The 16,590-nt window shown below is 53.1% G+C and overlaps 1 protein-coding gene across 1 annotated transcript in view; it reads left to right on the top strand.

Annotated features, from left to right (window-relative positions):
• The window catches only part of LOC140387078 (histone-lysine N-methyltransferase PRDM9-like), a 200,959-nt gene that overhangs the window by 48,517 nt on the left and 135,852 nt on the right, over positions 1-16,590 (top strand). The window contains exon 11 of the mRNA XM_072470088.1: positions 3,550-3,740. Within this exon, the coding sequence (XP_072326189.1) occupies positions 3,550-3,740 (191 nt within the window). The remainder of the gene's footprint in view (positions 1-3,549; positions 3,741-16,590) is intronic.

Here is a 16,590-nt window from a genome sequence, read left to right as displayed (position 1 = left end):
CCAAGTCGAGAGCGACGCGGCCGACGTAGCTCGGGTGGCCACCCTCAACCAAGCCGACAGGCCCATGGCCTTCTTCTCATGCACACTCCATGCCTCAGAAATCCGTCATGCCTCTGTTGAAAAGGAGGCCCAGGCCATAGTAGAAGCTGTGTGGCATTATAGGCATTACCTGGCCGGCAGGAGATTCACGGTCTTCACTGACCAACGTTCGGTAGCTTTCATGTTCGATAATACATAGCGGAGCAAGATAAAGAACGATAAGATCTTACGGTGGAGGATCAAGCTCTCCACCTACAACTACGAGATCTTATATCGTCCCGGGAAGCTAAACAAGCCTCCTGATGCTCTACCCCACGGCACATGTGCCAACGCACAAGTGGACCGACTCCAGACCCTCCACGAGGACCTCTGCCACCCGGGGGTCACTTGTTTCTTTCATTTCGTTAAGACCCGCAACCTGCCCTCCTCCATCGAGGAGGTCAGGACCATCACCAGGAACTGCCAAATCTGCGCGGAGTGCAAGCCGCACTTCTACAGGCCAGAGAAAGCACACCTTGTGAAGGCTTCCCGCCCCTTTGAATGCCTCAGTATGGACTTCAAAGGGCCCCTCCCCTCCACCGACCGTTCTTCCTGAACGTGATTGACGAGTACTCCCGGTTCCCGTTCGCCATCCCCTGTCCCGACATGACCGCGGCCACAGTCATAAAAGCCCTCCACAATATCTTTACCCTGTTCGGTTTCCCTGCCTACATACACAGCGATAGGGGGTCCTCCTTCATGACAAACTGCGTCAATTCCTGCTCAGCAAGGCCATTTTCTCAAGCAGGATGATCAGTTATAACCCCTGGGGAAACGGGCAGGTGGAGAGGGGGAACGGAATGGTCTGGAAGACCGTCCTACTGGCCCTACGGTCCAGGAATCTCCCAGTCTTCCGCTGGCAAGAGGTCGTGCCCGATGCACTCCATTCCATTCGATCACTGCTGTGTACCACGACCAACGAAACACCTCATGAATGTCTCCTTGTCTTCCCTAGGAAATCCTCCTCCAGGACCTCGCTCCCAACCTGGCTGGCAGCTCCTGGACCCAGTCTGCTCCGCAAACATGTGCGGGCGCACAAGTCGGATCCGTTGGTCGGGAAGGTCCACTTCCTTCACGCTACCCCTCAGTACGCCTATGTGGCATACCCCGATGGCCGACAGGATACGGTCTCCCTGTGGGACCTGCCGTCTGCTGGATCCCCACCCACACCCCCCTCACCAACCCCACCCTCCCTCCCACCGGCGCACCCCACGGCTGCCCCCTTCCCAGGTGGATCGGTCCTTCCACTGGTCCCACCCAGGGTTGATGAAGGTACTGAAGAAGCCGGAGTCACACTCCCAGAGTCATGGATGCCTGAGCCGGCGCCTGCATCACCGCCGAAACTGCGACGATCACAGAGGACGACCAGTACCCCCGATCGACTAATTGCTTCATTATGAAATATACTTGTAAATGAATACCTGTAAATAGTTGCGTGACATGTAATAAGGCAAAACACTGTACCATCGACGGGTACCACCATAACCTCCACCACTGTATAACGCGAGACCACCACCCCCGCTGGACTCTTTTTTAACGGGGTGAATTTGGTAGTCGGAATTAGGAGTATTACGGACCTAGGTTGGACGTACCCGATACTGTAAGATCATTGGTGTTCGAGGTACCTGATACTGTAAGACCACTGATGAAGCCTGCCTGCTGGTTCCGCCCAGTAAGGCGGAGTATAACAGTCTGTGTCTCCTTAGCTGCTGCATTCTGTACCTGCGCTGCTGGGGGAAACATCTAGTCCAATAAAGCCTTCAATTGTCCTACAATCTCACTTCAAGAGTTATTGATCATGCATCACGACACCAGCGTGAGCACTTGCTGGGGAGGCCGCTGAATGATAGGATGCTGTTGGATAAGGAGTGGCTCTCGTTAATTGCATGGAAATTGGGCTTAAGTGGTGCAAATTGTTTTTTTGCCTCGCTACGGTGAGATCCTGATTTCGCCTACGGGAACGGGCCGGTTGCATCTCAAGCTGTTTGGCGCTCGGTGCGGTTCCCATTTTTGGCGTCTCCCGCTATTCACTGGCCTCGTTTCGCTTGAGCGAGAGCGTAACGATGCCGGAAGATCGTGCCCTGAGAATTTCTTTTGGCACTGAGGAGCTGATCTCAGAGATCAGGTCGCCATTGTGAAAGGGTGCCCTGATCTCTCAGTGAGTGTGTGGGTCCCCCACACACTCCACCCATGGGAAATGTCAACCCCCACACACATGGGCATTACCCCATACTCCCCCAAATGAGGACACCCCGCTATGGGGACCTCGGGGGCCCCCCTCTTCAGACACCCCCATGTCCCAGTACAGGCTCTCCTTTCCAGGACCCCAACCGCCACACCCCCAACCTCCCAGAGGCCCCTCCTTACCTGCTCTGCACCCCTCTCAGCCTTTATACTCCCCTCCACATGGGCATGGCCCTGCCTTAGACCCTGACCTTTGGCAGTGCCTCCTGGGCACCCTTGCACTGGCACCCAGGAGGTGCTCCTGCTGGCTTGGTAGTGCCAGGATAGCAGTGCCAAATGACAGCTGGGCAGTGCCAAGGTGCTCGCATTCCAGGGGAAGGGCCAGGGAGCCACCTGCACTATCCCTGACCACACAGGGGCCTCCTAGGGCCCGTGAGACCTCTCAGGTGTTGTTTCATCTGGTGCACGTTTGTGTGGACCAGTACTGAATGGCGCCTGGCTGCAGCCTCCCTGGGGAGGCCGGTAAATCCCTAGAGGCCGGTGGATACCAGGTACGTGGGCGTAAAGCCTACTTACACTTGCGCTGTTCGGGCACGTCCCCTTTGGGCAGGATTCTAAATTTGATGCCTTGCGGGACTTGAGTATATCCCGTGAGGTGCAAAGGCTGCCGGGAAGTCTGAGGGAGTCTCTCCCGGGATCTACCGGCTATGTTGCGCAGCCGGTAGATCACATCCAATCAAACATTACCAAGAAACAGCATGGATCTACCTTTGGGCAGATTTCCTAATAACTTATTTTACACATCCGGGGCACAGGGGCCTTTGAATTTAAACAAGCGCATCGATCAGAGTGAGTTTTGGGAAAATGAAGTGAGTTGGGCAGTGTAATGGTTTCCAAGGAAACAACCCACCAAGGTATCCTTGTCCTTTAATATGTGTTTGACATGGTGCCTGACAAATGGTTGCTGCAAAATACTGGGCTTATTCTCGAAGAGCGCAGCAGGAGGACTGGGAAACCATGAACATATTGCAGGGCACATCGACCCCCTCCTCTAAACTCCTCCATCTGCCCAGAAACGTTCAGGTGATTATTTTAATATCTACACTCAGTTCATTGGTCTTCTGTGAATGATGTCTCCTGACAGCGTGTTTAAAGTTGAAATTTGGCAATAGCTGGAGGCATGCCCCGTCAGCCGAACACACTATACTAACATGTCTCTCATTCTGTATTCATGCCACATTTTGAACTGAGCTTTCACCAGTTCTGTATTCACTTCTCTTGTCCCAGATTTGTTAACTGTGCCAGAAAGGAAGAGGAGCAGAACCTTGTAGCCTTCCAGCAGCAAGGAAAAATTTATTACAGGAGCTGCAAGCCTATTCCTCCTCGGTGTGAGCTGCTGGTCTGGTACGGTGATGAATATGCAAAGGAACTCGGCATCAAATGGACGACAATGTGGACGGCAAAACAAGAATCAAAATGTAAGGTTACTGGGGCGTCATTCTCCGACCCCCCGCCGGGTCGGAGAATCGCCGGGGGCTGCCGTGAATCCCGCCCCCGCTGGTTGCCGAAGTCTCCGGCACTGGATATTCGGCGGGGGCAGGAATCGGGCCGCGCCGATTGGCGGGCCCCCCCGCTCGATTCTCCGGCCCGGATGGGCCGAAGTCCCGTTGATAAATTGCCTGTCCCGCCGGCGTGGATTAAACCACCTTTTGAACGGCGGGACAAGGCGGTGTGGGCGGGCTCCGGGGTCCTGGGGGGGGGGGGGGGGCGATCTGGCCCCGGGGGGTGCCCCCACGGTGGCCTGGCCCGCGATTGGGGCCCACCGATCCGCGGGCGGGCCTGTCCTGTGGGGGCACTCTTTCCCTTCCGCCTCCGCCACGGTCTCCACCATGGCGGAGGCGGAAGAGACTCCCTCCACTGTGCATGCCTGGGAAACTGTCAGCGGCCGCTGATGCTCCCGCGCATGTGCCGCCCGGGGATGTAATTTCCGCGCCAGCTGGCGGGGCAACAAAGGCCGTTTCCGCCAGCTGGCGGGGCGGAAATTCCTCCGGCGCCGGCCTAGCCTCTCAATGTTGGGGCTCGGCCCCCAAAGATGCGGAGCATTCCGCACCTTTGGGGTGGCACGATGCCCGTCTGATTGGCGCCGTTTTGGGCGCCAGTCGGCGGACATCGCGCCGTTTCGGGAGAATTTCGCCCCTGACCAGGACTGGGAACTTTAGTGAAAGTTTTTTTGTGTCCTGTAAGAATATCAATGTGATAAAATGTCTCTTCTTGACGTGTTGATAAATTGAAGTCTGTTGGATTAATGTTGCAGCCGTACAGTAGATACAAAATAGATTGGAGGACAGGAAGCAGACAGTAATGCTGAATGGAATGGCTGTTCACCAAGCTTGAGCCAATTACACGTGTTTCACCCAGTGGACAGTGTTTAGACTCCTGACCGTTTTGATACAAATCAATGACCAGGACGTGGGTAAAGGGAGCATCATATCAATGTTTACAGCTGGCACAAAGCTTGAAAATAAAGTAAATAGTGAAGAGGAGGAAAAAAGTTCTCAGGAAGATGGAGCTAGAGTGGTGCGATGGAAAGACACAGAGTAGATTAAATTTCAGGCAAAGAACTGTGAGGAGGCGCAATAGAAATGAAATGGTACAATGTGCAAGGGGATGGAGGAACAGAGACCTGGGATGGAATTCTCCGGTCCACTGCATCCGTTGTCTGGTGCCGCATGCCCCCGCCACAGCGGGCTCCTGCTTCCCGCAGCTGGCCAATGGGGTTTCCCATTGTGGGCACCCCCATGCCGACGGGAAATCTGCAGGCGTGAGTGCGCTGCCGGTGAAACGGAGGATCCAGAATGGAATTAGAAATGGGAGACTTCACTTGTGTGTAAAGAGGCTAAAACCTTTCTCCTTAGTGTCTGAAGGTCAAGAAGAGATTTAATTGTGATATTCAAAGTTATTTGAGGTTGTGATCGAGTAATTCAGGAGAAACTATATCTACAGATCAGCTGTTTGTTAACCAGAGGTTAAGATAATGAACTGAATGTGACTTTTGTGTTATGATAGGGTTAAGAAAGTAGTTGAAATCTTAAGATTCACCGTAATTTTATGTTTGGTTCATTGGGTTTCTGCATCTCTATCTGGATGTTAGGTGAGGCAGTGTAGTTACCCGTTGTACTCCTGGATTGGGAAAAGAGCATTTTAGCAAGAGTTCCTTTCCTGATCCCAAAACAGTGAGTTGTTGCTATGTCAATTCTCAGTTGGAAGCAGAAGTCAGTCTGAAAGAGTTTGTATCCACAGTGGCGTAAATCGTCTGGTCCCGTTCACCACAGGAATTGTTGCAGGATGGATGGATAATTTGAGGGACCAGGGAAAAGTCCGCTAACAAAGAACAAACAAAGAACAAAGAAATGTACAGCACAGGAACAGGCCCTTCGGCCCTCCAAGCCCGTGCCGACCATACTGCCCGACTAAACTACAATCTTCTACACTTCCTGGGTCCGTATCCTTCTATTCCCATCCTATTCATATATTTGTCAAGATGCCCCTTAAATGTCCCTATTGTCCCTGCCTCCACTACCTCCTCCGGTAGTGAGCTCCAGGCACCCACTACCCTCTGCGTAAAAAACTTGCCTCGTACATCTACTCTAAACCTTGCCCCTCTCACCTTAAACCTATGCCCCCTAGTAATTGACCCCTCTACCCTGGGGAAAAGCCTCTGACTATCCACTCTGTCTATGCCCCTCATAATTTTGTATACCTCTATCAGGTCGCCCCTCAACCTCCTTCGTTCCAGTGAGAACAAACCGAGTTTATTCAATCGCTCCTCATAGCTTATGCCCTCCATACCAGGCAACATTCTGGTAAATCTCTTCTGCACCCTCTCTAAAGCCTCCACATCCTTCTGGTAGTGTGGCGACCAGAATTGAACACTATACTCCAAGTGTGGCCTAACTAAGGTTCTATACAGCTGCAACATGACTTGCCAATTCTTATACTCAATGCCCCGGCCAATGAAGGCAAGCATGCCGTATGCCTTCTTGACTACCTTCTCCACCTGTGTAGCCCCTTTCAGTGATCTGTGGACCTGTACTCCTAGATCTCTTTGACTTTCAATACTCTTGAGGGTTCTACCATTCACTGTATATTCCCTACCTGCATTAGCCCTTCCAAAATGCATTACCTCACATTTGTCCAGGTTAAACTCCATCTGCCATCGCTCCGCCCAAGTGGGAATTTCCTGTCCTGGGGCAGGAGGTTTTCAGGTTTAGAAAGAATTATCCTGTTAGAATCACATGGGATGTCCCAATTTTCATTAGATCCAATCTGTTGCCTTTAGGAGTGCAATCATTGTTGTTATTTAAGTGGTTAGAACAGCTCAGCTGATACACAGCAAGATCCCAACAACAGCGATAAGATAATTGATTTGACACGAGGAAAACATCCTGCACTTCTTTATATTGAGCCATGGGATTGATGTTGTCCACCTTAATGCACACGCAATGTGCAGTTTAGCACGCTTTGCGAGACTGGACCTCTGACAGTGCTGTACTCCTTCACTGGAGCATTGCATTGTCCTTCTGGATTACACACAAATGTCTCTTGAGGGAGACATGAACCCACAAGCTCTGCCTTAGATGTGAGAATGCAAATCCCTGAACCCCTGTGGTGAATGTATTGCATTAATCATTCACCATGTATTTAACTGTATCACGCTGTTGCCCATGAGGACTCCACCTATGGACCATTGTAAAGTATTACCTGTGATGTATCATGTTGGTGCCTTTGTGGGCACTGCCCCTGGCTTCTCCCCTTGTGGGGAGGTATAAAGAGCAGTAGCCCTGTAGGCGGCTCTCAGTAGCAGAGCAGTCGCAGGCAGGCACTGTTCTAGTCGATTAAAGCCACAGTTTACTTCTATTCCTTGTTTTGTGTGAATTGATGGTCACATCAATTTAATCGACGACAACACCACAATGGAATCGGCCCTCAAACCTGACCGACTGGAATTCGACCCGCAAGCCGCGGAGGTAAAAGAGATTTTTCCGCACTGGCTCCGCTGTTTTGAGGCCTACCTCGCAGCCTCCTCCTCGCCTTCCGTCTCCAACGATCAGAAGCTGAGCCTCCTCCACGCCCGGGTGAGCCATCGAATCTCTGTTCAACTCGAGGAAGCTTCCACCTATGCAGACGCGCTCGCGATGTTGAAGCGCCGATAAGTAAGGCCAGTGAACGAGGTGCACGTGCGGCATCTCCTCACTACGCGTCGCCAACGCCCCGGGGAATCGCTGGAGGAGTACCTATGCAACCTCAAAATCCTTGTGTGAAGTTGCAACTACCAGGCCGTTACGGCCACTCAACATTTGGACCTCACAGTCCGGGACGCCTACGTGGCTGGAGTCAGATCCAACTACATGAGATAGAGCCTACTCGAGAAGGGTGCCCTAGACCTGGAAGAGACGGTAAAGCTAGCCTACTCCCTAGAAGTAGTGTTCCAAAGCCTCAACGCGTTCCCGTATGATCATACGACCCCCTCGTGAACCCCCGACGAAAGAGTACCCAGGCCTGTGCCGCACGGCTGACCCCCCAAAACGGGGGGGGCTACCCTGCTATTTCTGCGGCCAGCATCAGCAACCCAGGCAGCGCTGCCCGGCCCGGAACGCGAACTGCAGCGACTGCGGAAAAAAGGACATTTTGGTAAGGTTTGCCTGGCCAGGTCCAGACCCTCAAAATCGCAGGCCCGACCCTCAGACTCACAGGCCCGCAGATCCCGCAGTGTAGAGCTTGCCTGCCGGCTCCGCCCCCGGATACGTCATCAACCTTGTGCTGTCCGTGGGGGCAGTCATCTTCAAGCCCACACAACGTGTGCGACTCACGGGGGCCGCCATCTTGGCCATCCTCGCCTATGTGGCCACTCATGGGGGCCGCCATCATGGACGCCATCCTCCTCGCTGCCCGAAACGTGCGACCGACGGGCCACCATCTTGGCCGCCATCTGCAACGCCGCCCGACACGTGCGACCGACTGGGGCCGCCACCTTGGGACCACCCCAGCACCTCCAACCACGCCAGCTACCCACAACTCAGCGCGGTCACCCTGGACCAGTCGCGACCTAAACACCTCCGGGCCTCCATGATGACCGCCTCCCTGGGTAAATGGACACAAAACCCTTTGCCTGTTCGACTCCGGGAGCACGGAGAGCTTTATTCACCCAGACATGGTAAGACGCTGCTCGCTCCCAATCTTCCCGGCACACCAAACCATCTCCCTCGCTTCTGGATCGCACGTGGTGCAGATCCGGGGGTGCACTACTGCAACCCTAGTAATACAGGGCGCCGAATACGCCGATTTTAAGCTATATGTACTCCCTGACCTCTGCGCTCCTCTCCTGTTGGGACTGGATTTCCAGTGTAACCTCAAGAGCCTAACTCTGAAATTTGGCGGGCCCCTACCCCCACTCACCGTATGTTCACTTGTGATACTAAAGGTCGACCCTCCCCCGCTCTTCGCTGACCTCACCGCCGACTGTAAGCCAGTCGCCACCAGAAACAGGCGGTATAGCATTCAGGACAGGATTTTATCAGGCCGAGGTCCAACGACTCTCGCGGATGGGGATCATTGAGGCCAGCAGTAGCCCCTGGAAAGCTCAGGTGGTGGTCGTCAGGACTGGGGAAAAGAACCGGATGGCTGTAGATTACAGCCAAACCATAAACCGGTACACGCAGCTTGATGCGAACCCCCTTCCCTGGATCGCAGACATGGTTAACCAGATAGCCCACTACCAGGTGTTTTCCACGGTGGATCTGAAGCCTGCGTACCACCAGCTCCCGGGACTGCCACTACACGGCCTTTGAGGCAGACAGCCGACTGCCTCTTCCACTTCCTCCGGGTCCCCTTCGGCATCACAAACGGGGTCTTGGTCTTTCAAAGAACCATGGACCGAATGGTGAACCAGTACGGGCTGCGGCCACATTTCTGTACTGACAACGTCACCATCTGCGGCCATGATTAGCAGGACCACGATGCCAACCTCCAGAGATTTCTCCAGACCACCCAAACCCTTAACCTCACTTACAACAAGGAGAAATGCATTTTCCGCACAACCAGGCTAACCATCCTTGGCTACGTCGTGGAAAACCAAGTTCTCGGACCCGACCCTGACCGTATGCGCACCCTCCTGCATCAAGGCGGACATCACGAAAGCTACAATGCGCGTGGTGGACGAGTCCGTCCCCTTCCAGGTGGAGAGCGACGCATCAGAGGTCACCCTCGCCGTTCCCTCAAACAGGCAGGCCAGTAGCATTGTTTTCACGCACCCTCACCGCCTCTGAAATTCGACACGCCTTGGTCGAAAAAGAAGCCCAACCCATCGTGGAAGCCGTGCGGCACTGGAGGTACTACCTCGCTGGTAGGAGGTTTACCCTCGTCACCGACCAACGATCGGTAGCCTTCATGTTCGATAATACGCAGCGGGCAAAATCCAGTGCGACAAGATCTTGAGGTGGAGGATCGAACTCTCTGCCTATAATAACGATATAGTATATCGCCCTGGGAAGCTCAACGAGCCCCCAGCTGCCCTGTCCCGAGGCACATGCGCCAGCGCGCAAGAGGACCGACTCCGGGCTATCCACGCTGACCTCTGCCACCCAGGGGTCACCCGGCTTCTCCACTAGATCAAGACCCGCAACCTGCCCTACTCCACTGAGGAGGTCAGAGCCATGATCAGGGACTACCCGATCTGCAAGCCGCACTTCTATCGTCCGGATAAGGCCCACATGGTAAAGGCATCCAGGCACTTTGAGCGCCTCAGTATCGATTTCAAAGGGCCCCTCCCCTCCACCAACTGCAATACATATTTCCTCAACGTCATTGACGAATTCTCCCGCTTCCTCTTTGCAATCCCCTGCCCCGACATGACCCCTGCCACCGTCATTAGAGCCCTACATAGTATCGTCACCCTGTTTGGTTTCCCCACGTATGTTCACAGTGACTGGGGCTCATCATTCATGAGCGACGAACTGCGGCAATACCTGCTCAGTAAGGGCATTGCCTCGAGCAGAACTACCAGTTATAACCCCCCGGGGAAAAGGGCAGGTGGAGAGGGAGAGCGCGACAGTCTGGAAGACCGTCCTCCTGGCCCTACAGTCTAGGAATCTCCCAGTTTCCCACTGGCAGGAGGTCCTCCCCGACGCGCTCCAGTCCATTCGGTCCCTCCTTTGCACGGCCACAAACAAGACTCCTCATGACCGCCTGTTTGTTTTCCCCAGGAAATCCACCTCTGGGTCCTCGCTTCTGCCCTGGCTGAAGACACCGGAGCCCGTCCTACTCCGCAAACACATCAGCAGCCATAAGTCCGACCCCCTGGTTGAGAGGGTCCAGCTCCTACACACCAACCCCCAGTGCGCATACATAGAACACCCCTCCGGGACCTAGCACCCGCAGGCTCCACTACCACCGCCAACCCAACTTACCTCACCCAACCTACGCTGACCAGCGCCCCCGCCCCTACATGGCACCCGCACCCCCTCCCGCCCCCCCCCCCCCCCCCATTCCCTCTTCACCGACCCACAAGAACGAAGCTCTGGAAGACATGCTCCCGGAGTCCACGTCTGTACCCGCACCGGCAACGTCATTATCCACGCCAGCACGGATGAGTTCGACACCCGGGCCAGCTGCGATACCAGAGCTCCGGCAATCACAGCGCACGATCCGGGTGCCGGACAGGCTGAACTTGTGAACCCTTCACCCCCACCGGACTTCATATTTTAACAGGGGGTGAATGCGGTGAACGTATTGCATTAACCATTCACCATGTATGTAACTGTATCACGCGATTGCCCATGAGGGCTGCACCTATGGACCATTGTAAGGTATTACCTGTGATGTATCATGTTGGTGCCTTTGTGGGCTCCGCCCCTGGCTCCTCCCCTTGAGAGGAGGTATAAAGAGCAGTCGCAGGCAGACACTGTTCTAGTCGATTAAAGCCACAGTTTACTTCTACTCCTTGTTTTGTGTGAATTGATGGTTGCATCAACCCCCCACCACAATCTCCACACATTCCTGAATTTATCTCCAAAAGAAACTTATCGATGTTTCATCACACTGACAATTGTCCTTCTTTCTTCAGCAGGGGAACAAGATGAGTGCCATCCTTGCCCTCATTGCAGTGTTGGATTTACCACTGCAGGTTTCCTTCACAAACACATCAGAAGACATCCAGAATCCTCAGAACATATTCCAACTGGACAAAACTCTCCTTCCAGCAATGGTCATCAAACTGAGCAGGGATCGTTCACACAATCTGCACAGGAGAGGGAATTTATAAAATCAAATTGCCTTCATCAGCACCAGAGGATCCACACAGGAGAGAAACTGTTTCAGTGTCCTGAATGTGGGAAGAGTTTCAAACGGGCTGGGAGCCTCCATAGACACCAGAGGATCCACACAGGAGAGAGACCCTATAAATGTCCTGAATGTGGGAGGAGTTTCACACGGGCTGGGCACCTCCATGTTCACCAGAGGATCCACACAGGAGAGAGACCCTATAAATGTCCTGAATGTGGGAGGAGTTTCACAGACTCAGGGAACCTCCATAGACACCAGAGAATCCACACAGGAGAGAGACCCTATAAATGTCCTGAATGTGGGAGGAGTTTCACAGACTCAGGAAGCCTCCATGTTCACCAGAGGATCCACACAGGAGAGAAACCCTACAAATGTCCTGAATGTGGGAGGAGTTTCACACGGGCTGGGAGCCTCCATAGACACCAGAGAATCCACACAGGAGAGAGACCCTATAAATGTCCTGAATGTGGGAGGAGTTTCACAGACTCAGGAAGCCTCCATGTTCACCAGAGGATCCACACAGGAGAGAAACCCTATAAATGTCCTGAATGTGGAGAGAGCTTTGTTCACAGATATCAGTTGAAAGCTCACACTTGTTATGAAAGCTGCCATCAGTGTGGGAAAGTCTTCAAAGATTCAGCAGCTTTCAAAATGCACCTGAGAAAATGTTTTGAAACCTAATGAAGGCAAGTGTAAATAATTTATAGTTTTATTCATTTTGAATATATTTTCATATTTGGACAACCTTATCCAAACATTACTATTATTTAGATTGCCAACCGTTTATTCTTTATGATGATTTTGTGTGGATAATGCTGGAATATTAGGTGATTTCCAGTGAGGGTGCAACATTTGGGACTCTGTTGTTGCAGCCTGTCTGAAATTGTGTTGTCAGTTTGAGCTTTTTAAATGTTCCCTCTGATATAAACTGCAGCACCTGCAGAACGTGTTAAATTTCCAAGAATCTTTATCCTACCGAACTGTCATAACCTCTTCATTCTGATGGTGAAAGGTCACTGGGGTGGATGCTGTCTTGCTGCAGTCAGGTGATATCTGTGTTGGTAAAGGTGTCAATCACTAAATATATGGTAACAAATGTAGCCACTGAAAATGTAACTACTTTCTTGCTACAAGTGTTGAAAACTCCCGTGTTGTGGACTGTGGTCCCAGTTACTTTGTTCAAACACCTCCCCACATGAACTTTTCAATATTTAATCATGACATGATCAATAAAATTCTGTTGTTGCTGTTTTGAAAGTTGAAGAAATTGTTAATAAAATTTTAAGCAGAAGCTGAGTTTGACAATTGAAAAGTTGAGGTCGACGCAACACCGAGGGCCGAAGGGCCTGTACTGCGCTGTAATGTTCGATGTTCTATGTTCTAATGTGTTGAAATGTATAATTTATTTAACTCAAGTTTGTTTGGTCAAAATGTGCTTTAATTTGTATTAATCTATTGTATTTCAATTATTTTGAAATCTTTAATTTGTGTCTATATTTGTCCAAATAAAATCTGTGTTGATGTTCATAGTTATTGAAATGTTATGAAATTTTGTGACCTGATTGTCAGTGAGTTATTGATTTGACACGAATGGGCCGTAATTCCCAACAAGCATCGGAAAGTGATGACTGATATTGCAAAACTATAACATTCACTTACCTGCTCTTGAAAACTGCACTGAAGCCTCCAAACTGTGGGGCAACATGGAGTCTGCATCGGAAGAGTCTTCGCAGTCCCCAGAGTAGTCTAGTTCCAGTAGATTCAAAGAGACCATGTGTCCTTTACTGCACCAGCTGCTGTAAAGCAGCAAAGTTTAAAGCGGCCGCTGGAATCAACCGGCCTTGAGAGAGAGTGGAGAGAGTGAGTGTGTGAAAGAGGGAAAGTGACTGTGTGAGGGGGAGAGTAAGTATGAGAATGAGTGCGTAAGAGGTAAAGAGTGCGTGCTTGGGAGAGAGAGAAAGGGAGCTTCATTGTGAGAGCGTGTGAAAGACACACACTCATGTTCACTTTACCCCTCACTCTCTCCATCTCACCCTCCCGGCTCTCACACTCATTCTCTCATACACTCCATCACTCACTATTCTTACACTCAAATCACTTTCTCCCTCATAAATTCAGTCTCCCTTTCTCTCACACGCACTCATTTTTTGTCACACACTGACTCCGTGTCACACGCTCACTTTCCCCCTCTCACATTCTTGTCTTTCACCGGGGCGAGCCTCCGATGGGGTCTGGCCCACCAATCGGCGGGCCGGCCTCTCCCCCCCCGCCCCCCCGCGCCTACCTCCTTCCGCGGCTGGCCCCAGAACACCGGTGCCATGTTGGTGAGGGGCCGGCGTATGTAAGAAGTTCCCCGCGCATGGGGCGGCCCAACTGCGCATGCACAGGAATGACCTGCCCCAACTGCGCATGCACAGGAATGACCTGCCCCAACTGCGCTGGCGCTGCACCCATTTAGTGCCGCGTAAGGAGGCTGGGGCAGCGTGAACCACTCCAGCGCTTGGCCTCCTGTGGGGGCCAGAATCGGTCGTGCCCGGGCCATGTTCGCGCCGTTGTGAAACACGACAGCGTTCACGTCGGCGCGGGCACTTAGTCCCGGGAGCGGAGAATCCCGCAACATGTGTCTGAAAGTGTAAGAGAAAGTGAGCGCGGAAGAGAGAAAAGGAGAGTGTGTGAGAAAGGAAGAGAGTGGTGGATGGGAGAACAGAAACAAGTGAATGTGAGTGAGTCAGAGAGAGTGTGAGAGGGATAGAGTAAGTGTGAGTCTGTATATTAGACTGAGTGGGGGAGCCCGAGGGAGAGAATAAGATTGATGTGAAATTGAGAAAGTGCAGGTAGAGGAGAGAAATGGGAGAGAATGTGAGGAGTGAGAATGGAAACGAGTGAATGTGTGTGTGAGAGTGAGTCCATGAGGGATTGAGTATGAGAGGGACAGAGTAATGTGTGAGTGGAAATCGGAGTGACGGAGAGGATGAGGGAGAGATTGAATATGTGAGGGAGTGAATGGGTGAGAGAGTATGAGAAAGGGAGAAAGTAAATGTGAGGGAGAGTGAGAAAGGGAGAGTGAGAGTGAACGTGTGTCTTGAGAGGGAGAGAGTGGAGGAGAAAGGGGCTGTGCACGTGAGAAAGTAAACAGGTGTTTGTGCGAGTATGAGGGATTGAGTTTATGTGTCAATGAGAGGGAGAGATTGTGTGCATGAGGGGAGTGACTATGAAAGTGGGAGAGTGAGATTGCATACGTGAGAGATTGGGAGAGTGCATGTGAGAGGGTGAGAGGAAGGGAGAGAGTGAATGTGTGAGCGGGTGAGTGCCAGAAAGGGAATGAGAATCTGTGGGAGAGATAGTGGGCTGGATTCTCCAATTTTGAGATTAAGGGCTGGATTCTCCGTTTGCTGATGCCGGAATCGTCAAACGTGATTGGGCGGAGAATAGCTTCCGCCGGCAAAATCGCGGTAGCCGCTGGTTTGACGCCAAATCGGGATGCTCCAGCACCCCAAAAATGGCATAAATGCGTCACTCGCACCGTGGAGCTAGTGTACGGGAGGCATATCATTCACGGGCCTGAAACCCTATTCTCGGGGTCCTCCAAGATTCACCGCCATTGATGGGCCGAGTTGTGCTCTCAAACGTCGTGAACCTGCCGTTGTGGCTGCTGAGGGAGAGAGAGGAGGTAGGAAATGGCGTGGAGTGACTGCGGCTGCTGGCGGGGACACCGGCCGTGGTGGGGGGGGGGTCCTTCCAGGGGAGGGGAGTTGAGTAGCAGGGGTGACCCTCCCATGGGACTGGGGCAGTGACCAGGCACCGTCTGCCATCACAGTGGCCATCTTGCTGCGCACACACTGACCGCCCACCTCAGCCTCTGGTTCTACACCACCCAGGGCAACACTCACTGCAGCCCCCAATGAGGGCAGTGCCAGCCAAAGGTACCCCTGGCAGCATGGTCGGGCTCCAGGACTGGGAGCTGTCGACCCGGACACCGGCTGTGCTGGCTGCGGTGGGGGAAGCCCGCCAGGGCCGGGGGAGAGCAGGGGAGAGGGCAGACTGAGCAGCAGGGGTGACCCCTCACAGGACCGGGGCGGTTACCGACCGCCACTACGCAGGCCATCGTGCTGTGCACCCAGTTGTCTGACGAGGATTATGCGGGGGGATGGGGACGATGAGCAGGACAAGGGGCCCGGGCAGGCAGGGGAGACCGCACAACATTATCACCAGGGTCCACGCACATGGAACGCCCTGATCACCTACAGGTTCACCGACGAGGAGGGAGGGAGTGGAGCGATGTGGGGGTGCTGGCCAGGAGCACGGACACCACATCTGTGGACAGCGGGTCTGGTGCATGTGTTGGAGGATGATGACAGCCTGCTCTGCGATGAGCTCTGGTGCTCCACATCGTATGACTCATGCCCACAGTGGCACGTTCCACCTGGGTGATCCCTGCATAGGAGCTGGCCAGCCCATCACACGGTCCCGTCGGATTCCTCGGGTGGGGGTACTAGGTGTGGTCGGGGCAAGTGTTGGGGGGGGATTGTGGGTGGGGAGCATGGTCCTCCCACAGGGCCTGCACTGGTCCCCCGCCCCACGGCCAACCCAGCCCCATACCCATCAGACAGAGCACCGAGACAGGTTGTAACGGTGTTAACAGGTGTTTATTGTGCAGAAATATATACACAGTCTGTGTCCTCGCCCAGTGTTTTTCAAACTTTTTTCCAGGGACACATTTTTATTGACCGGCCAACCTTCAGGACCCAACCCAGCCGACCTTCGTGACGCACACCAGCCGACCTTCGCGACCCACGCCAGCCGACCTTCGCGGCCTACGCTGGCCGGCCTGCGCGACCCACTATTTTCTCTTACCTTGTTTGCTGCTGACAAAAGTGGAGGAAATGGTTTTGGGTCCCTTTGGCCCTCGTACACGCTCCTCCAATGGAACCTGTTGGATGAAGGTGAAGCCTTCTGGTGTGGGAAAGTATGGAGTCTCCACCTGCCCAA

Source organism: Scyliorhinus torazame, chromosome 12 (genome assembly GCF_047496885.1).
Source record: "Scyliorhinus torazame isolate Kashiwa2021f chromosome 12, sScyTor2.1, whole genome shotgun sequence".
Taxonomy (NCBI): Eukaryota; Metazoa; Chordata; class Chondrichthyes; order Carcharhiniformes; family Scyliorhinidae; genus Scyliorhinus; species Scyliorhinus torazame.
The sequence above is the reverse complement of the archived record's forward strand: the minus strand, read 5'-3'. Positions and strand labels throughout refer to the sequence as shown.